This window comes from Eurypyga helias, unplaced genomic scaffold, assembly GCF_000690775.1.
Source record: "Eurypyga helias isolate BGI_N326 unplaced genomic scaffold, ASM69077v1 scaffold17815, whole genome shotgun sequence".
Lineage (NCBI taxonomy): Eukaryota > Metazoa > Chordata > Aves > Eurypygiformes > Eurypygidae > Eurypyga > Eurypyga helias.
The window spans coordinates 22,627-43,929 of NW_010249671.1; the positions used below are offsets into that span (position 1 = coordinate 22,627).

At 45.1% G+C, this 21,303-nt stretch overlaps 1 protein-coding gene across 1 annotated transcript; it reads left to right on the forward strand.

The window, feature by feature from the left end:
- Positions 1-558: 558 nt before the first annotated feature.
- On the forward strand, positions 559-20,995 carry BMP7 (bone morphogenetic protein 7). Its single transcript, XM_010151453.1, has 6 exons — positions 559-796; positions 11,479-11,627; positions 16,320-16,517; positions 18,302-18,378; positions 19,036-19,146; positions 20,412-20,995. The coding sequence occupies exons 1-6, from the start codon at positions 582-584 to the stop codon at positions 20,559-20,561; spliced, it is 900 nt and encodes a 299-aa protein (XP_010149755.1). The 5' UTR covers positions 559-581; the 3' UTR covers positions 20,562-20,995.
- Positions 20,996-21,303: the final 308 nt, after the last annotated feature.

Consider the following 21,303-nt stretch of genomic DNA (forward strand, 5'->3'; position numbering starts at 1 on the left):
TGGGATGTGGGAGAAGGTCCTCGCTTTGAACATTTGCTTTACAGCCCTGATTGCTACAGATGCTTAAAAATGAAAGTTTTGACCCTTTGGAGTGGGGCTGTGAGTTTGTGATGAATGCAGCTGGCACCCATTGCAGGTCAGCGGCATGAAAAGCCCCAAAGATTGGAATCTGTGTATATATGTGTGCGGCTACGTGTGTGATTGTCAAAAGCAGAGTCAGGCCAAGAACCAGCACCCCTGAAAAGCCCCGTCTGTTTCTTTCAGCTCCTTCCCACAGCAGCTCTGTCGTTATCGGTGGCAAATGTCCAGAGTCACTTGTCAAGCCTGGAGCTGCCAAAAAATCATTAAAGCACAATGGTCACCCACACCCTGTACCAGCCAGCTGTAAAACTGTTTCAAAGAGAGTCTGATAAACACCTATATGCTTATAATAGCCCAGATAGTCTCATGTATTTCCTACGTGTTTTAATGAACCGAACAACAGCATGAGATGCTGCAATCAGATATTCTTGCCCTTTTCTGTTGTGGCAACTCGCAAGCTTGTTTGATGGCGAGGGGAAAGGGAACAAAGCAGGTGGCTAATGGGCTGTTTTTCTGTTTCAGTGGAGCATGACAGAGAGTTTCACCATCAGCGCTGCCACTACCGAGAGTTCAGGTTTGATCTCTCTAGAATCCCAGAGGGGGAAGCGGTGACGGCTGCCGAGTTCAGGATATACAAGGATTACATCCACGAACGCTTCGATAACGAAACGTTCCAGATTAGTGTCTACCAGGTACTCCAGGAGCACCCGGGAAGGTGAGTGACCCACAGGCAAATCCTGATGAAAGCACTTATGTTCCTTCAAAAAGTTATGTCCGATATTTTTAGAAGTACTGGTGCCATCAAACGTGTCTGCAGAGCCGGGCTTAGGCATCAGGGTTGTAAGATGAAATCTCTGTTAATGCTCATGCAGCGGGCAGGTAGCTGCCACGTCTGGTCAGCCACCGAGGGCATGGGGAGAAGATGCCCTGGGAGCCTCTGCGTGCCCCAAGGAGCATCCCTGGGAGCAGCCAGTAGCTGCGGAGCAGACAAGCCCGGCTGCGTGCTGCTGCAGGAGAAGGTCATAAACTCAGAGTATTTCAAGATTTCTGGAGGACTTACCCTCTTCCTCCTGCTGCTTATGGATCCTGAGGTGGCAAACCCACTTCCGAATGCTTCCTTTCTAATTATAGCTTAATTACTAGCCTTTATTACCAAAGGCATTCAAGATCCCTAATTAACAAAGACAGATGACACCATGCTTTTTATGTTGACTGATTGTTTTGTATGTGCAAAACTACAAGATGAGCTATTAAATCCATTCCAAGCAATTATTAATGTATGCCAAGCTCCCTGACAAATCCTCCAGGGAACTTGAATAAGAACATATGTTAAATTTTCTCATCTGTTTTTAGTTCCAATTAATCGGCAATCCCAAACCATTTATCAAAGGCACTTGGTTTCATTTGCACATACTTCCTTTACATGCAAATCCTACCAAAAGTGAGATTGCATTTATTTACATGAGAAATATTTACAGTCACATGCTAGTCAGAAGTTATTCACTAGGACTATTAAATATAGGGTAATAATGCTACAGCCCTAATTTAGCTTTATGAAAGGAGAAACCCTAGGGGTTTAAAAAGGGGGCTTTATATTTTTATAGGAGCTAATAAAAATGCAGGAAAAAAATGCTTTGCATTTTTTGTTCCCTTAAAATATGACAGGGAACCTTATCAATGTTTTGAAATGGTGAGAATTTCTACTGGCTGTGCTGTATAGCAAAAGTATTTAACTAATGGTGTGTTTACTTCCACAGCTGAAACTCTGATGCTATGGGTCAAAACTCATGGTTCTCTTGGCATTTCTAATGACACAACTATTTACAGGGTCTGGGGACTACGCTAATATTAATGTATTTTTGTCAAACAGTGACACCTCAAACTTTTAACTAGGCTTTCTTAAAGGAGAAGGCAACAAGCCAAGAGTGTGCATAGGATCCATTAGATGACCTGCTTACTACAAACATTTAAGTTTACTCCATCTTGGGCCCTTCCAGGGATAGAAATCTCCCTTTGCTGTATTTTGTGAGTACCTCAGGTAGGTACAAGCCTGCAGGGATGACTTTTTACTCTTGGGAAGAGCAGAAACAAGACATGTTGGCAGATGAAGAGGCCCTCACCGGCATGCCAGGGCTTTAGGGAATCACCAGAAACCTGTTCTTGGAGTAAATGTCCTTCCTCATCAGAGGCACAGGTTTGTTAAAGGGTAGCAAGGTACCCACTGGGGATAGTTATGGGTGTAGAACTGCTTGGACCATCAAGTGTTTCTGCAAACTGTCTCCTTCACAAATTCTTACTCCTAAAGGAAAAAATGTATGCAAAGGGCAGGCATATACATGAACCACTGGTTGGAAGAGGTGAGGAATCTTGCTAATTGTACAGATGTTCCAGCTACAAGATCAGATGCAATTTTACTGCGTCATATTCACCACAGGAACACTTTTTTTTTAATGAGTGTTCATACATATTCACCCTTTGCATACATTTTGGCACAGGCAACGGTGAGTTTTGAACAGTTTGGCCTGAAAAAATATTCCTGTTGGTTTGGATTGATCAAAGGTAAAAATATTGTCCCTAAGGTTTGTAAAAATATTTGCTCTTTTTCTGCATTTTTCCACTGACATTTTCCAACCGGCTCTGTCACAGACCAGTCATCCAAGTCAGTGTGTCATTGGGCAAGTGGAGAAAGAAAACAAACTCTCTCCAGTGTTGATCAAAAAACACCCATTCACTTTGATGCTTCCTTGGCTGTTTGTCTCATCCTGAGCAGGCTGGAAAGTCAGACCCATCTGACGTTGTTAGCAACAAGAGCAAAACAAAGCCAAACCCTCCCCCCCACGCAGGCAAGAAAACCTTTGCTCGCATTTGGCTTTGTAGATTCTTCTCCCTAGAGCACGGCAGGTACAAGGGCCAACAAAAACCCAAATGGTTTTCCCTCTCCCTGGGCTCTTCTGATGATAACACAGCATTGGGATCTCCCAGGACATTGCTGGAATTGCCTTTCATGATCTGAAACACCAGGTACTCCCAGACCTGTGCCCCCCTGCAATGTGCACCTCCTGTTTAAGTGCACCAAGGCACAGAAGCTCAATGCCAGGTCCCCCAGGATGCAGCTGGGAAGTCCAAGCTCAGACTGACTGGAGGTTTTTTCCTTTGAGGGTGAAGAGACCATTGGATATGCTGAAAGCTTGATTTTCAGGGAAACCTCAGATGAGCCTCCAGTTTGGAGCGTGTGACGGTGTGTCCTCAGTTCAAATAAACCATAAGTACTAACAGTTCAACAATTAATCACTTGCTTTACAAGTTCAGACAGGTTGGCAGTTATCTAACCAGCAACATCTCCTGTCTGCAATCTACTGTCGGTGAAAAATACAGGCATAAGTCTTTCCAGACAAACAGCTGCAACCACAGCAGACTGTTGCTGAAATCTTGCCCCTCAATAGCACCGACATTTGAACAGAGGGTGGAAGGTCTCCTCCATCCGCCTGCTCAGTCGTGGGCAGGTTGATACTGCCTAGCAACGGTGGCAGTAAAAATGAGAGCCCAGCCCTGTCCTCTGTAGCAGGCGGGATGCCACTCTGGACTTCGACTAATAGAAATTATATCTGTCAAACTGAAGATATATAGGAAACCAAACCAAATGATCAAATATTCTTTCTGGCCTTTCCAAATCTGTGAATTCATTGCAAGGCAAGCTTTTCAAACTGGCAACATCTCCTTGATAAAAAGGCATGTACAGCATTCTTTAGGCACAAAACGTCAGTTATTCACTTTAAGCAAACAAGTACATTCATGAACAAAAATGTTCCTAATATCATAAACACTGTAAAAACAGTTGATGTTTTGACTAATATAACATGTCTCAAAGCTTTTGTGTGCATAACTCGAAGTCCAGTGACTCATGTCCAACTCTTTTTGGCCTTCATGGTTCAATCACCCACAAGCCTGGGAAAGAGTGAGAAGGGTGCTGAGCAGCGGGACATCAAGTCCCTGTTAGTGGTGACAAAGCCTGCTGGTGGGAACTAAAGGTTGCTATCGGGAGCTGGGTGCTGCTCAAGCCTCTGTCTCCTCCCTCCTGGGTGCAGCGGGAAAGCAACACAGATTCCAGTACCAGGGAGCCCACCTCACAGGGCACAAGGCCTGCTGCAAGGTGTTGAAGGTCATTTATCTCAGGCAACTAAGCCAGAAACATGTCAAAATAAAGCTTATGGCTATGAGCCTGAGACAAATGAACTTTGATGCTTTTAGGGTGGAAGCATGAAATGGTTTGTGAACTACTTTGCAAAAGACATATCCATTACCCTCAGAATCTGCTGCTGTTGTAAGTGATGGCCAAAGCAAGAATTTCAAAGGGACTTACGTGCTGAAAAGACACAACATTTCGCAGTGGGATTTCTAACAGCAGCTAAGTGGGTCGGAGACCTAACTCCTGTTGCAATTGATAGGAACGTGTGTATTTTCAAAAAGTACCCAGTGTGGTTCTGGGGCAGATTATCAGTCAGGGCATCACCCTCAGTTTATTAACCTGAAGCTGCAGAAAAAATACAGACTGTATAGCTGCCCCTCAACATCAGAGCTCAATCCTGCCCATCTGTCTGCACCTTCAGAAGCTAAAATACCTTGCCCCAGAGTTACATCTCCGGTTTCATTGGACCCAGCACTTGCACTGTGGAGCAAATCCCAACCCCTTTGAAGTCGATGGGAGTTTTGTTACTGGAGAGAATAAAGCCAGGTACTTGACCAGCCTTTGGTAATTGAAATGTAGTTGCTACATGTTCACTTTGTGGCCATTATGGATTTCACAGGCTTCAAAGGCCGTGAATGGTTTGAATGCTCATGTTACCAGCCCCACAGAAAAATAAGATCTTGCACGACGCATTCCTGGGTTTGACTTGCAGCTGGAACGCTTTAGTTTGTGCTTCAAACTACACCACTTCTGCACCCAGATCAAACCTGAGCCCTTCTCCAGACCCCTTTCTCCCATTCATTGGAGTCTGTTGCCATGTTGTGGGTTGAAACATGTAATTCTAGTAACTAAGAAAGGCTTAGGCCCACCCAACCCGTGAAGCAGATGTGCTGTCTCTTTGGAGCTTTTTTAAGTACCAGTGTGATCGTTCTGGCGTTGGTGCAGCAAAAAAGAATATAGTTTGTTTTAACGCTGTGCCCAAGCATCACGACAGTATCCCCAAGTACTAACAGCATCTAGAAAGGCACTGACAACAGCTTTGATATTTTTGTGACTTATCTGCAAAACGGTTGATAACTGTACTCATCCCGATATGCTCCTGGGCACAGCAGCAAGGGATCATTAGCATGGAAACCCTGCAGCTCTCCAAGAACAGAGCTGCATCCAGTTACCTCTTTCCCACCACTCCTAAAAGCCACTGCAGCCTGCAAAACCGCAGACAGGTCCTGAACTCACCTATAGCAAGGCACAACTCTTCCCAGGCACTTGGGTAGCTGCAGGAGGCATTTTGCATACCCCAGTGGGCTCTTCCTCAGCAAAGTGATGCACTAACGAACAGTGATAGGATGCTGAACAGAAACAGCTGTACACAAAGTGTCGGAGATACGTGCATAACCTCATTGCTCTCAGCACTGCTCTGACAAGAGGCTTCATATTTAGGAAACGTTGCATCTCTCTGTAACAAAGTCCCATTGCCACTTCTAATCAATCTTTGAAACCGAGATCTACCCTTGTTAAACACCACATAAGGAAAGGAAACACAACTACTGGAGACACACAAAACAATCTGCTGAAATTTTAAAGCGAATTTAATTTCTCCTAAGATTCCACAAAATTTAACAAGGTCTGTTTTACTACCAGCACAGCCAGTTTTCAGACCAGCCCTTGGAAACCACCTCCAGCAAACTGTACTCCCGGCTGCAGCCATCCCTTCACCTGGAGAAGACCCTAGGCTGTGTTTGGCTGGCAGCGGCTCCCTGGGAGCACGGGGAAGGGAGGGAAAGACAAGCAGGGGATCCCAAGCGCGCGGGGAAGGGAAGGTGTGGGAGGAGGGCTGCATCAGGTCTGTGTACAGAGGGTGTTGCAAACGTGCCAGGGAGAGGCCCAGGGAGATCCTGGGGCCCTCTCAAAGTAGGAAAGTCTGAAAAATATTTTCCTAAGCCTGTCTTTGGACAGCTGCAGCTGACTTTAAGCAATGACACCAAGCAAACTGGAATCTGGATACTGCAGGTTTTTAATCCAAATAGATGTCTTCTAACCCCAGATCTCCTCTCACCCTCCCAGGATGCCCTTTCTGCCTTCTCCTCCCTCCTCCTGCTCAAACCTGGATGTGAACTGCCCCTATCCCCCCATGCCTGCGCTGTCCGGGGGCTGCCCGTTGGTAAACCTGCTGTCTTACACCATGCCTGTGTCCCAAACAGCCCCTCTGTGTTGGACTACCAGTCAAGAGGACAGGATTATGCTCCTGGATTAGTGGCTGTGGTTTATGTGCTGAGTCAACAAGACATTTAACATATCCATGCCTCAAGTGTTTCCCACTTTAAAACGGAAGCGGGAGGGTTGACCCATATTTGTAAAGCCATTCGAAGTCTGTTGCAAGGTGTCACAGTACTGTTATTGTTTAAAATGCTGTTAGATCTGTAATTCCTCAAACTAGCAGGTAGGGATTAGAGCAGCGCAGCTGCCAGGCAGCCTCGCTGTGCTCTTTGGGCTGGCAGGTTACCTGAACACAGTCAGGGGACGGCAGGACCTGCTGGCACTGGCCCTGGGCTGGCTAGTGCCAGGACACGGCCGGGCGAGCCAGGGCTCCAAGTCTGCCCACAACTCCGAGTGCCAGCACGTCACAGAAATCAGCTTGTCTTACAATGTAATGAAAGTCACCGAGAGCCGCCTTCTCTTCCACTGCCTGTCCTTCATCCCATGTATTTTTATCCCATTTGGAAGTGCTCATTAGTGTTTATTACCTCTTGTCAACCAGAAGCCTGAAATAACAGAGCTGAGGAGGGCAGTGGGGAAAGGGAGTGAAGAAAACAGACGCAAAAGCAGGTGTGGTTTGGTAAGAGGGCTACCCTAAAGCAGTACAGACCTTATTGCATTCTAGTTTATAAATGCAGAGTTTCACCTCCTGTGCTCCCTTGCTACTGCAGAATTGCCCACTCTCATCTTTTCACCCAGTCTCTCTTTAGTCCATGTCCTTTCTCATACACCAGCTCCTCAAGGCAGTTGATTAGGAGAGATGCTGCACTTCTGATTTTTGGATCCATTTCTAGTGTTTATGGCTACAAACCAAAGTGCATCCAAGAGGCTGAAAAAATACCCCATCAAAAGGCGAAGAACCCATACGTACTATTTTCATAAAGCTTCTTGGTTGTTAACCCTTTTTCTTCTCTTAGAATTACCACATTGCAACATGGCAACGCTTTTCTTCACTGTTTCCTTTCAGGATACTCTTACGTGCCTTTTCTGTGTTTTGTCTCCCCTCATCTCTCCACTCACCCCAATACACCTCACTTCTTCCAGTCCTTTTCTCTTCCACTAATCCCCTGTGATTCCCTTTCTTGCCCCACTCATGCCACCCGCTCTCCACATCCCTGGTCACACACAGACCTTTGGCAGCTTCGGCCAAAACACCTCCCTAACTCCAGCTGCTTTCCAGACACGATCTCACATGCATCCTCCTCAACCACCCTCACTTTGCAATAGTTGTTATTCACCCTTGATTCCAGAAAACACCAACTTCACTAAGGAAATTTCATAGACCACACAGCAGTTATATGACCTGCAGACAAGCTTTTGGGAGTGTTTCTAACAGGAGGTGCCTCTCCTTTCTGGCGTCCAGCACCACACACTACCAGAGCAATCAGGAGACAAGTGCCAGTCTCCTGTCCTCATCTTAGGCTCCATTGACAGCCTGTTGCTTGAGAAAACTGAGCTGAAAGCCCTGAGTTTTATCATTGCTACAAGCTTTGACACTCCCGCTGATGTAAGTACTTTGAACGCTGAGCTGTTTTGATGTGGTCTCAACAAAACATACTTGTGGTCTGGATCCAGGCTTCATCATTTATGTAACTCTAATCTAGACATTAACATTTCCATGTCCCAGCTTAATTTTCTGTAAAATGAGGATCATGTGCCTCTTCCTATCTCTTGGTGTGGTAGGAGTTCAGTACCGTTTCTCACATGCTCTAAAGTTCTCAAGTGAAGGGAATGAATGCAGGGCTAAGGAACCAAAGTGCCTTTCTGCCTCCTGGTTGCAGAGCTATTACTCACATTGCTCCAAGAATGCTCCAAATATGCATAAAGTTAGTTGGTAGGACAGCAGAGGGTGAGATGTGCACTAGAAACCTTTCCCCTTTGCGCTTAGATCTTGATCTCAAACCTAAAACCCAAACCACCCACATTAGACTTAACTAGCACTATTTCATCTGACAACTCATTAGGTGGGACCCCTCAGAGCAAATTTTGTTGAAGTCTAAGCATCGTAACATTTCTTTGCCATGTTTACTATGTCTTGTCCAACAGTGATGTCCAAGGGGCTTGCTGTCTATTAGCCAGTGATTTAATGCTCTTTGCCGTAAGTCTTTGGAGAGCAGGGCATTTCAATTAAAGGGAGGTTGTTCTTTTTAAAAGAACAAGAGGTTTATATTCATCGGAACAGGCGCCACAATATCAGGAGCCTCTGCTTGCAACACCAGTCAGGTTGTGCATCCCATCCCTGACAGCTGCTGGTGGGCCAGAGTGGAAAGTACTAATCCAGGAGTGCTTGAACCTCTCCAGAGAGCATCTGACAGGGGGCCTTTTGGGTCCAAATGTTCCAAGCGTGTGTGGGAAGGACATTTCCCTTTAGTGGGTCCCTTTGATCTCCCTTACTTTGGGCTTCCCCTCCAGGCCTATTGTTTGCACATTGCTGTAACTACAGGAAAACAAACGCATTATACAATTTCCCAGGCTGACTCACCCTGGTACTTGATGCCTCATGTTGTCTGGTTACCCTGATTGCATCATGTCAGCATGGGAAGCTTAAAGGCTGGTTTTTCTGAGTAATCCTGCAGTTGAGCAGTAGCTAAAACCAAAAAAAGTTATCATTATTGCTATTATCTTCAACCTGCAAAGTACAAGGGAGAAAAACCAAGCAAGCCAAGTCTCTATTAACTCAACCTTATGTGAATCATGAGTTCCAGTCCGGGGCCATGCTTAAATGATGCAGTATGTGAATATAAAAACCCTTCACTTCTGGAAACTTGGACTCAACCATTGGAACAGGCCAATCCGTACTACTCCCTCGTCCCTGGCTCCTCTGGGATGCGTTTGTTCAGCGTGTGGTAAACAGGCAAGGGCGGGAGGTGTCCCTGCGGCTGTCATGCGCAGTGGGAACAGGGCCATTGCTTCTGGGTGGGGATGAAACCCCAGGAAATTTGTCCCCCGATTAGAGTTCAAGCATCTTACATTCCTGTAAGTACCGTGTGCGTAGCGGGAGGGGGTTACCCATACTGGTGATCCTCGGCTGTCCTAGGTGCACCCAGCAAAGCTGACTGAGCTTCAGCGAGCAGCGCCCAACACGTGGGTGAGGCTCTCCATCGCTGCACCACGGACCCTTCCTGAGACACCCCTTCGGCTGCCCAAACATCTGCCAAAGCACTGCCCATAGGATCCCCTGTGTGCTAGCAAGAAAGCGATGCAGCAAGTTCAGTTCTGATGTAGAGCTGCTTCTACAAACCAAAACTCAGAAGAAAGCAAAACTCCCTCTCCCGTGCCTTCCTCCGTGGCACGGCTGTGCTGAGTGAAGGGAGGAATTACAGTTGTTACAACCCCATGCTTGCAAAACATCGCTTGCAAGCCTCAGACCTTGCCTGCTTCGGCTGAATTGAGCTGACACAGGAAGCCACCGCTTTCCCCCAGGCAGCACCAGCTGCTCCCTCAGCAGCTTTGGCCAGACCTGCACGTGCAGCCGGGTCGTACCCAAAGCTGAACAGCGTCGTGCGTTGGTGAGGAAAGGACAGAATCCTCCTTTTACGCATGCTGGGTGATGTGCTCACGTGCTGTGCGGGAGCTAATTCCAAAGGTTTCATTTCCCGTAAGCCAGCACAGAGGCAGAAGCAGTGACATCCATTAGCTCACGGAGGAAAGCCATCACCGCTTACACGCCCTGGCCCACAAAGGTTGAAAGGAAATGTAGATAGTAAAAGCATTGCAATAAAACTCCATTTTTCTTTTGAGTCAGCGGTGTGGGACAAAAGCCTCTAATTTCTTGGTATCTCACCGGGAAAAAGAATCACAGTCTCTATCTATGCTGACAGCACTTCTCAGCTTCATTTTTGATCACTTGATATTTCTTGCAAACAAGAGGCACTATGTAAACTAAATAAAATACATGTATTTGCACTGACAAATCAATAGTGACAAAATTAATAGGGCCTTCTTTAAGCTTTGAGGACATGATTAAAGGGTTTTCCAAGGATATTTCTTCATTCAAAAGGATATAATTACACTTAAACAAGTTATCATGTCTGTGCACTGTAAGTACAAAAGCAGCTCTTACAGGACTTGTCTAGACACTTCCACCGTGTTTCTTTGTTCTACTTGTAAAGTTGTTTTTTATAAAGGAACTGCACCACTATCCAATTTTTTTCACTATTTCCATGCAAGTTTTATCTCTTTCTTAAATTCTGATAAGAGAAGATTCCTTCCTTCACAGCACCTATGTTTTCTCAAATTTTCATTTTACAGAAATTTGCCAGGAAATGTTTTGTAAGTTCACAATGATTTCACCCTTTTCAAATGTGGGAAGTCCTCTCTATTTTGCATCTTTCTCATTTTCTAGTATTAGTTCTTCAACTAGAATAACTCAGCAGTGGCCTTTCAAAAAATGAAGCAATGAATTGAAGGAAAATTGCCACAGAGAGTAATGCAGACCTGTGACTGTGGAGGGTTATTGCCTCCATCATTATCTGTAACCTCAGACGAACAAATTCAAAAAACCATTACATATGCTAATATATGCACACCAGTGTTCCAGCTGGCTTGCACCAGTGCTACAATTATGCATAAAAATCAGGAAATTACGTGTGGAAAGGATAACAAGCAGCATTGTCTGCCCAATTACCAAGTTTGCATATGCAAACAATAATTTTGCAAATCTGTGCCTGGCAAGGGTTTTTTTCTGAAGTTGCGTCAGCAGCTCTAAGGTTAACTGTAACAGCAAAGTAACCCAAAACCACCTCAACTCTGCTTCAACCCATCCTCCCTTTTTAAAGAGAAGAAAAGTGCCTCAGCTGAGGGCGGTGAGATGGGAAAGCATTCCAGCCCAGCTCCCACAGCCTGCCTGTTGCTGAAGGGCCGACCAAGCGTGTTGCATAAAGCATGTACGCGAATGCCTCTACAGACTCCAGTGGAAAGCCCGTGTAACTGGGAATTACGCTTCTCTTTTTCAGGGATTCAGATTTGTTCCTGCTCGACTCTCGAACAATCTGGGCCGCAGAAGAAGGGTGGCTGGTGTTTGACATTACTGCAACCAGTAATCACTGGGTGGTGAATCCCCAACACAATCTTGGCCTGCAGCTATCCGTGGAAGGCATCGATGGTGAGTGTCAGAGACCAACATCGGTCAGTGAGTCTCTCTTCCAGCTGTATGACTCCCAGCCAGGCAAAGCCTTGAGCATCAGTACTCTTTCCTTTGAACAGAATTTCTTAAGCACGTTTTTCCTGAATTTGCCTAAGATGTAAATGATGATAATAATTAAAAAAATCCATAGACATAGTTGAGGGTAAGGGTGCACTCAGATGCTTTGAGGGGTTGGTAACCTGTCTGCAATCACTTCAGTATTATGTACACGCTGCTGGCTGATTTGCAGGTAGTGCAGTCCAGTCGAGGAGAGGGGAAGAAACTTTGCTGTGTGTGAAAAGACACAAGTGAGTGATGTCAAAGGCTGCTCTTAATTGGCACAGAAGTCCTTTCAAATTCATAAAACAGCTAGAAACCACTTTAATTTCCATTGTGGCAGTAGAAGTGAAGAGTAAAGTCACACCTGGCCTGGACTCCCAGGTCTGCAGCGTGCTTATGGTACAAACCTGTGAGGTTTGGGAATGGGTGGGAAGACCCGGCTCTGAAACATCTCCAGAAAGGATGTGTTTATAATCAGGCAGGGAATTTTCCTAACCAGGTCTTCACTAAAAAGTCATGCTGCTTTGTCTTAAAGGTAAGATTCTTGACGCCCACTTGGAGAAAGTGCAAGGAATTCTGGATCTTCTGGGGGTTTGCCAGGAAGGAATGTCTGAAACTGCCTGGCTGCACCACAGGAGAGGTTAAGCAAAACCCAGGTCAAAACTATTACAAATACTCTGAATGTGGTTATCTAAGGGCATACTTTTATCTTCCAGATATGCATCTATGATATCACTTGCTATTGGGTTTTATGCAACACACTGACCACTTCCAGTAAGTAGTATTTTGCATAAAGGCTGTGCAAAGCAGTTTTGAAACAGGCAACCTGCTGAGAGTCATTCACATGAAAGGGTGATTTTACTCATGCAAGATCTTCGCACAGGGCGCAGGGTTTGTTTTAACCTGCCTTTTCTGAGTGATCAGTGAATGCAGAACCCAAACAGACATACAAAGTGGGAGCTTCGCCATGGAAGTTACTAGTCCCCACCCCAGTGACAGATGCCTTTTGCCACCTTTGCATAAAGATTCAAATTCAACCTGGTTTACAACTTAACTATTAAAGCTAGAACAGTGAGGCAAATAAGCAGCCAAGACAAGTTTAACCTGTTTTCAAACACTTGTCCTTGCTTTTAGTTTCCAGTTTGCCTCCTAAAGGAACTACTTGGAAGTACAGAAGTTGTGTCCACGATCATGGCACATTTGTTCAATTCTGGTTCACACACAGGAAAACCATCAAGACTGAGCCCATAGTCCACAGAAAAGCGATAGCTGGATCTAAACACTGTGGACACTGCAGTATCCCACTGACACTCTTTTACCGATAAAGCCTTCTTATCACTCTGTCCTCCCCATCCTCATCTAGTAATTTTACAGCAAAAGTCAATCCCGTTTTTCATCATTAAGAAGGAAGGCAGCTGATTTATGAATAAGGTACAGATTTCAGCTGAGACTTTTCAGGATCCTGCATCCAAGGACACGCTGCAACTTTGCACACACAGTAACTGCTCTGCTGGAGCAATCCAGAGTGGACCCTTAAAAGCAGACAGTCAGATCTATCACAGGTAGAGCTTTCAGAGACAAAAATTCCCAGGTTCAGTGATAAATGCATCTTCATATGTTATTCAACTCAATGAAAATTAGGAATCGGGTTTCTTTTTACACTCCTGAAGAATCTAGCTGAGTTTGTAAAGGTTTGAAATCATACAAAAAGTAACTTGCTGCTTTCTCAAAATAGATCAACAAAATACTTTAATCAGCCTGTCATTAAAGTTAGAAAAGCCAACTGCAGTGTTTACAAAGTAAATACAGAGATACAGGAGCTGATTGTCTGCTTGTCTTCTGTAACCAAGTCCCCTGGCAGCACACCTTTGCACTTACAGTTCTCCACCACACACATGAATTTTCCTTTCTATTTTGAATGGCAAGGGCATGTCCTTCCTTGCTCCCCAAGTTTCACTTTGGATTTAGACCGACTGTGTGCACTAGCAAGAAAGCTGCTTTTACACCTGGGTTTCATATGAAAATCATACACTGCAAACAGAGCAGGATTTTGAGGCAACACCATATGCCTGGGCACTCCCCAAAGCTTTATGTGAATTAGAGAAAAAAAAAAATCTTTTCTTTGTATCTGTCATTACATAGAGATCTCTAACCATGCAGCCAGTGAAGTCTGTGTAAAAAAATTCTGACATCATGAGCGTTTCATCCATGTGAAATTACACAGAAGAAATTAACTGATTTTTATAATCTTGCCAAATATGTCTATCAACGTGTGTAACTAGGGTGGAATCAAAGGGTATTTGTTCACTCTTAGAAAACGGGGATCAGCCCCTGCAGCAAGCGAAACACTGGAGTGAGTCAGTAGCCTTCAGCGAGCTCTCAGCCCTGCACCCGAGACGCCTTGCTCAGCAGCAGCACACGGGAACGCCAGCTGCCCGCTTTGGTTTCTCATTTTATTACTTAAGACCCCATTTTTGACAGTGTTAAAAAAGCAGCTACATAAAAGCAGGAAAAGCTGTGCCCTCTGGTTCAAGAGCACAGCTTTAGCTCTTTTGGGAGAAGTTTATCATTGTCTGATGGGACTACACGCGTGTCCTTGTGTTTAACCTTGCTTTCTGGATGTATAGCAAAGTTAGAAAGTGGATTTTTCTCATCTTTGTTAAAAAGAAATACGCTACTTCACGTACAGAGCACTACATGCCTTTTTTTTGCCTAAGCAAAGATTGCCACCACACTGGTTTTGAACATGACACGCTGGTGCTACGTGAGGAAATCACTGGTAAATGCTACTTAGTGCTGCCCTAGTGCAAAATCCATTAAACATCCGTGTGAGGCTGGGTCCCTCCCTGCTTACTGCTGACCTACTCTCTAGGTAGAATCATTTACACTAGGTAAACCACAGCCATAGATGTACTTTCTAGTTTAAACAGCTTTTATCTCCTGCAGCTGAGCTTGTTTTCAGGAAATCAGGCTTCATCTGGCAAAGCCTGAGCACAAGTGGAACTACTTATATATTTAGCATTAGCTACTTGCTTAAGCACTTTGTGGGCTCAGCCTCAAATGTTTAAAATGAAAACTGTTTGGACTGGTTTCTGGAAAGGAGCTTAAGCAGAAAGTGAAGGAGTTGCTGATGGCTGTTTGCATATAAACCTACATACACGAATTTCTGCATTTGCTGGTTTTGTCCCAGCTTTCCCGGGACCTGCATTGGAGATTAATTTTGCGTTATCTAGCTTGCAGGGGCTGGCCCTGCTCCGCGCACGGCATGCCGTGGGACCTGGCCACGCTGGGCAGCCGTCCTGCTGCCACGCTCCCATCAGGACACCTCTTGAGCCAGTCCTCTCCACAAATCCCGTATACTGCAGCTTGGGACTCGCTCGCTGGGCCGCACGTTTTGAGGGAAGCGGAGAATGGACTCCAGCTGAGGCCGATCCGCTTGGCCTCGAGCTTTGACCACAGCTCCCCATCTGGCTCTGCCACATTTACCAGTCTTCTGGCCACGCGCAAGAGCAAAGATGGAAAAAGTTCCATAGAGACCATAATTTATAAGCTTTGGCATTTACTTTACTCATCTTAAAAACAACATTTATAGATTATTACCTAGAAATACTTCAGGTTACCAGCTGTTCTTCACATGGTAGTCAGAAACTAGTAAGAGAAGGAAATTTTTGCCAGTGGACTAGAGCCTCTCGCCTGCTCTCCCTGGCCAGGCTGCCCTTCAGGGCTTCTCTAAGAAAATGTCACTTTGGCATATTTGATTTGTGGCTGACAAGGCCCAGCTCTGTCCTTAGCAAAAGGATCAAGAAGGCCATTAACATAACTTTGACTTAGCAGCAGTACTCAGTAGCTGGGTACAGAATAACTCTGGATATCACTCCGTTTCACAGCAGCACCCAGAGACCCTTTAGATGGAAAAACGTTAAATTCCCTGTTGCCACCCGCTCCTTGTATCTTTTGTCAAATTGATTTCATTCGACAGAGAAACCACCTAATCATGGTTTACCCCCAAAAAAAAAATTATTTGAAAAGCCCAAGAAGAAGGACACATGAACAGTAATCAACAGTTTTGAAACAAGGTTTTTGGGTACAGTCGTGCTGAGATATAGCAATAGGCATAATGTCTCTAAACATCTGAACTGTTTGTTTCTCTCAGCTACAGTATATCTGGAACTCTGTCAACATTTCATACAAGGCATTTTTATTTTAAGTTAATAACCTTCCAGTGGGAATTTAGTGTTCCTATGGGCTGAGTTTTATGGTTCCTTTTATAGGATCACTTCAAATTATAGGTTGGTGAACTTAAAGAAACCCCTCTAAAGAATGCAAGAAAAATTAATGCTAAGTGGATTTAGGGTAAAATAATTATATGTAGGACTATTTTATGTAACTTTTACATGCAGATATAAAAATGAAGTTAGCTGTGCTGAGCTGCTCTTCTCAGAAGCAGCTTTGCTGATTAAGTCCAGGCCCGTGGTGGATCGACGCATACGGACATGCCGAGGAATCGCCCTCACCAGCCAGCCAGCAGCCCTCCTCCTTTTTACCCTTACTGCATCTGCTGAAAATGGAGTTACTGCAAGCCCTCTTATCTCAGTCCATTCTGTTGTTAAGGGCAAAGCATCAATCCCAAACTGGCGGGTCTTATTGGAAGGCATGGCCCGCAGAACAAGCAGCCGTTCACAGTAGCCTTCTTCAAAGCTACCGAGGTCCATCTCCGCAGCATTCGCTCCACGGGAGGAAAGCAACGGAGCCAGAATCGATCAAAAACGCCAAAGAACCAGGAAGCTTTCCGGGTGTCGAACATTGCAGGTACGGTGCGGGTTTCCCGGGACAGTGTTTCTGGGTGTGGGATAATGTGGGAATGGTTTCTCTCACCTTCGGTCTGTTTGCTCTTTAGACTACCACTAGCGCTCAGATGCTGGTTTGAAACTACTTGGGCTTAAGGATAATTCCAAAAAGTTAGAAAAATAATGTTTCTTTGAAACAATACTAAAGTGAGTGATTTCTCAGGCACCTAAGAAGAAAATCTCCTTTCCTTCATGAAACAGATTCTCATTTTGAAATGTAAGATAATGAAAGGAATACATTAAAGTAATAAGTGATTAATAATATATTTCAGTGGATCTGAATCAAAATGCTGTAGATTTTCAGAGTTTGTGATTTTAAGTTTAGCCCCCAAAATGTTTAGTAGTCACGAAAGTTTTGCACAGAAGTGGAAAACCCATTTGTTGCCCAGGATAACCGCAGCTATTCTGGGGGGAGCTGTGCTTCCTAATATGGAAGAAAACTCCGTCAAGCATTTGAAATAGAAACGTGGCTTAATTACGAGATACCTCAGAATAACGGGCCCTTGGTGACCTTCCCAGCAGGAACCGCAGCGCGGGGCCAGCTCCGCCGAGGGCAGTGGCAAATTCCAGCTCTATTTCTGCGAGCGCCTCGCTGAATGGAAGGAGAGCTCACAAGGGGTGGGGGGAGAAGGACAGTGTAGGGCACGATACCGTCTTACACGACCCATCTCTACCTTGGGTTGCTTGGGGTTACCTGCAGGGCTGTGGGAGAACTCTCTCCCATCGGTCCTGTTGCAGCTTCCGAGTATTTAATCAGGTCATTCCTGTCCTAGGACTAATGATGTTTTTCTGCAGCCGTGGTGAGAGGTGTGGCTTCTCTGACCTGCCCACATATATGTATTTCTGTATCTCTCACCAAAATACTGAAGTCTCTTAAAACAGTTTTCCATGGCTTGTATTTCTGACCTCTGGGTTTTGTAGTTCCCTAAGGATAGATGGTTTGTATTCAAGAGTGCGTTTTTATCCTCTGTTTGCTACATCAATTCAGTTTTTAAAGGATGGGTAGTGGAATACTGAATTGCTTACTTCTGTGAGTAGGTTAGAAAAGCTCCTGTAACCAGAGTCCTTCTTCCAGCTTGGGGACACCATGTTCAGTTAGCTTCCAACAACAAGAGCTAAAAAAATATTTTCCAGTACTTCCAATGGGTCTCCAGCTACGTGTCCAGGACAAACACGACTTTAAAAGTGCATTGAGAGTCATGGTTGTTCAGATCCACAATCCAGACCCATGCTTTATTCCTTTAGCTTTGTCACCCATTGTCAGAAGTATGTCATCTGGATCCAGCAGAACAGATTCCACATTATCTGAACGTCACATGTTGCTTTTGTGGGCCTGAAGGTGCAACTGTCACCAGTAACAAGGTGATTCAAAGACAGGAATTTAGAAAATAGGTAAAGGGTGCCTTTCCCTATCACTCCTTTCACAGGTTCTCCTTTTATATAGAAGGCAATAATCGGTGAGATCCACTTTCTGCTCACATGAGGTCAGAAGCAGCACAGGGAAAAAAAAAAAAAGCAAGCTATGTTCCTACCTTTTTCAGCTTTGCACAGAAAGCCAGAGGAACATTTCATATGTACTGAACCCAGCCATTATTTCATGACTAAAACTGAAAAGGTTTTAACCTTTTCCACAAGTGCAGCAGAAGAGCAGTGCTGCCTCCGTCCCTGCTGGAGCCTTGCTGTGGGTCCTGGGGTACGCAGCTAGCGGGGGGCAGCCCTTTATGGCCACCCATTCTCCCCTTGCAGAGAACAGCAGCAGCGACCAGCGACAAGCTTGCAAGAAGCACGAGCTCTACGTCAGCTTCAGGGACCTCGGGTGGCAGGTAAGGGCTGTGCATGCCCAGGACGTGAGGTGGGGTGCCTTCGCACATCACTTACCACCTGCAGTAGCAAGATCAAGCCAATAACTGGGTAGTTTTTTCTGTCTCTGAGGGAAAAAATTGTGTACTGCCTTTAGCATGCTTAAGAAGGGCTTCTGCAAAATTAGGATGTGCAAACATTTAACGTGAGACTGTCTAGAAACTCGGCACATGGAGGTCCTTTGAGAAACAGTGGCTCTGCATTTCCTCTGGCAGTGCTGCACAGGCATTCGGCTCTCCATTTCCACCTATCCATTCTTTTAGAACTGGTTAAAGACATTTTTCTTTCCGAAAGTTTACACATGCATTTCAGTGATGGGTGAAGTGATCCTTGTGGAAAGCTGGGAGTACACCTATGAATGGATAAACAGCTAAACCCTGAAGTTCAGACATGCTGTGGGCATGTTTGCAAAGTGGGATATGTCCCTCCAGGAAAAGCAGCCGCTTTAGAGGTGTATAAGGTATCATCAGAGAGGCCAGCCTACCACATTTCTATTCTGCAGGGCACTGTAACTGTGTGTGGATGGATGAGGCGATAGATTTATCTGCGGGTGTACTTTTTGTTTCACTGCACAGTATTTCTGTCTTTCTCTGCAATCTAACGTCTTCAATTTAATCAAGGACTGGATCATCGCTCCGGAGGGCTACGCTGCCTATTACTGTGAAGGAGAATGTGCTTTCCCATTGAATTCGTACATGAATGCTACAAATCATGCCATTGTACAGACACTGGTAGGTGCACTGTAGCTCCTAGTACGGGATTCTGATAGGTGCTACTCAGAAATCAGTTGGTACACAAAAAGACCTCTAAGCTGACAAGAGAAGGAAGGTCTGTGTTAGCTCAGTAAGATGCCTGCAGCATCTGGCTCAACATGTTTAGCCAAGTGGCCTGAATTAATAGTTGGCTAGGAATTACCCAGATTTCGCTGCAAGCATTGACATGCTCGCTCTAGTTTAGAAGGGCCCTATGATAGGTATCTTAATGGTGATATAGTCCTACTGCATGGGAAGGAAAGAGCAGGACTTGAGACCCACAATCAGCACCTTTTGGAAAAACCTCTGTAAGGATCCAGCTGTGTGCTGCCCCCAAAAGAAGATTTGGACGCAGGCTGAAAGGAGTCAGTGAATCCCAAAATTATAAAGCCCAGCTGCTCTGTGGGTGTATTTGTTTCATGAAATTGTGCAAAGATGTCCAGATGGCGTGTCCTCATGACCCAGTGCGTGTGCTCAGGAGGACCATTGGCCACCCGACCCCAGCTGTATCCCCAAAGCTCTTGGCATGGCCTGGAGGACACACTGATTCTGCATGCCCCGGTGTCCAGCATTCCCTGACCTGCCTGGACCCCTACCCAGCTTGGGTCCTGCTTAACAGCCCAGAGCCCCCTGCACACATTGGCAGCGCACGAGGAGGCTCTCTCCACCTTTTCATCTACATCCCGTGTCCTGTGCACATCTAAGGACAACATTCCAAAAACTATTAGGGAAGCTAGGAGTGTCTACACTTCCAAGAGAAGAATTATCTGTGTGTTTTTCTCCTGGCAGGCTGCCTTTTATTTGCCTTTTCCCCCTCTCCTCGGAGGTCCCACAGCAGGGAGCACAGGGGACCCGGAGCCCTTGGCCCCCGCTGGGTCTCGGTGCTGCCAGCCGCAGGGACAGGGCCCCCGCCCAGGGCTGATGGATTTCTCACAAAACCTCGCCCGCCCATCCCGCAGAGTTTATCAGAACTGGTACACTTCCGCAGAACGCTGACTGCTCTGACAAATGGGAATTTTCTAATGAAAACCTGCTTCACTGAAAGATTTCCAACTAGATCTGACTTGGGCGCGTGCGTCAGCCTCCGTGCGTGCAGGGGACATCTCAAGACATTTGTACACAAAGCCAGGTGTTTGAAACATGTCTGAGTGTATGGGACAGACAGAAGGATGCCTGGGAAAGAAAAGTATGGGGGAGGAAAGGGGAAAAGCAAATCTTAACACACGTCTACTTTCATTCCCCAGGTTCACTTTATAAACCCAGAGACTGTGCCGAAACCCTGCTGTGCTCCTACCCAACTCAATGCCATCTCAGTGCTCTATTTTGATGACAGCTCCAACGTTATCTTAAAAAAATACAGGAACATGGTGGTACGAGCGTGTGGCTGTCATTAGATCGGTAGGAAAGAGGAAAAAAAGTTATTTGTAAAGAGTGGTTTTTGTATGGCTGTGTGGGGGAGGGGAAAAGGTTAGCACTCCAGCAACGGGTTTAAAAAAAAATCCCAAACAGTTTTTAGGACCAGGCTTCTGAAAATTCAGACAATGGAACAGTTTCTGGATCTAAGTGGCATTTGAACACATTTTGTTTTAGTTTATTACAGACAATGAGCTTGTAAACTGAAACAAGCCAGAGAAACCATTTAAAACCAAATCTGCCTACAAAATTGGCTCCTACGATACATACTTTTGCAAATGAGTCTTTCTGAAGATTGCAAACTCACCAGTGTTGATTGCGAGTTAAAAAACAATAATCTATCCAAGGCGAGAATGTGCTGTGACTAATAAGCATGTGTAGTTCCTGTAATACAGTTTGCAATAAAATGAGTGAAGAAAATATACCTGGAGTGAACAGGTATTTTGTTAGAGAATTATTACTTCCATCCCTCTGTTTGCTTCAATTTCATAAGCAAAAACTGAATAAATGCAACTTCCAGTTTTAAACTATAGTAGCAAAAGCTGTATCTGGATTGATGCAAGTTCAAAGGACAGATCGGTCTAAGGAAAAAATAAAAAAAAAAAAAAAAGGATTTTCTAATTGGCAAGCAAAAGAACTGAAGAAAATAATTCCAAAGGACAAGACTTTGGGTATATTTTTTGTCAACAAGAAGTTTCCTCTAGCAACCAGAAGGAATTTGAA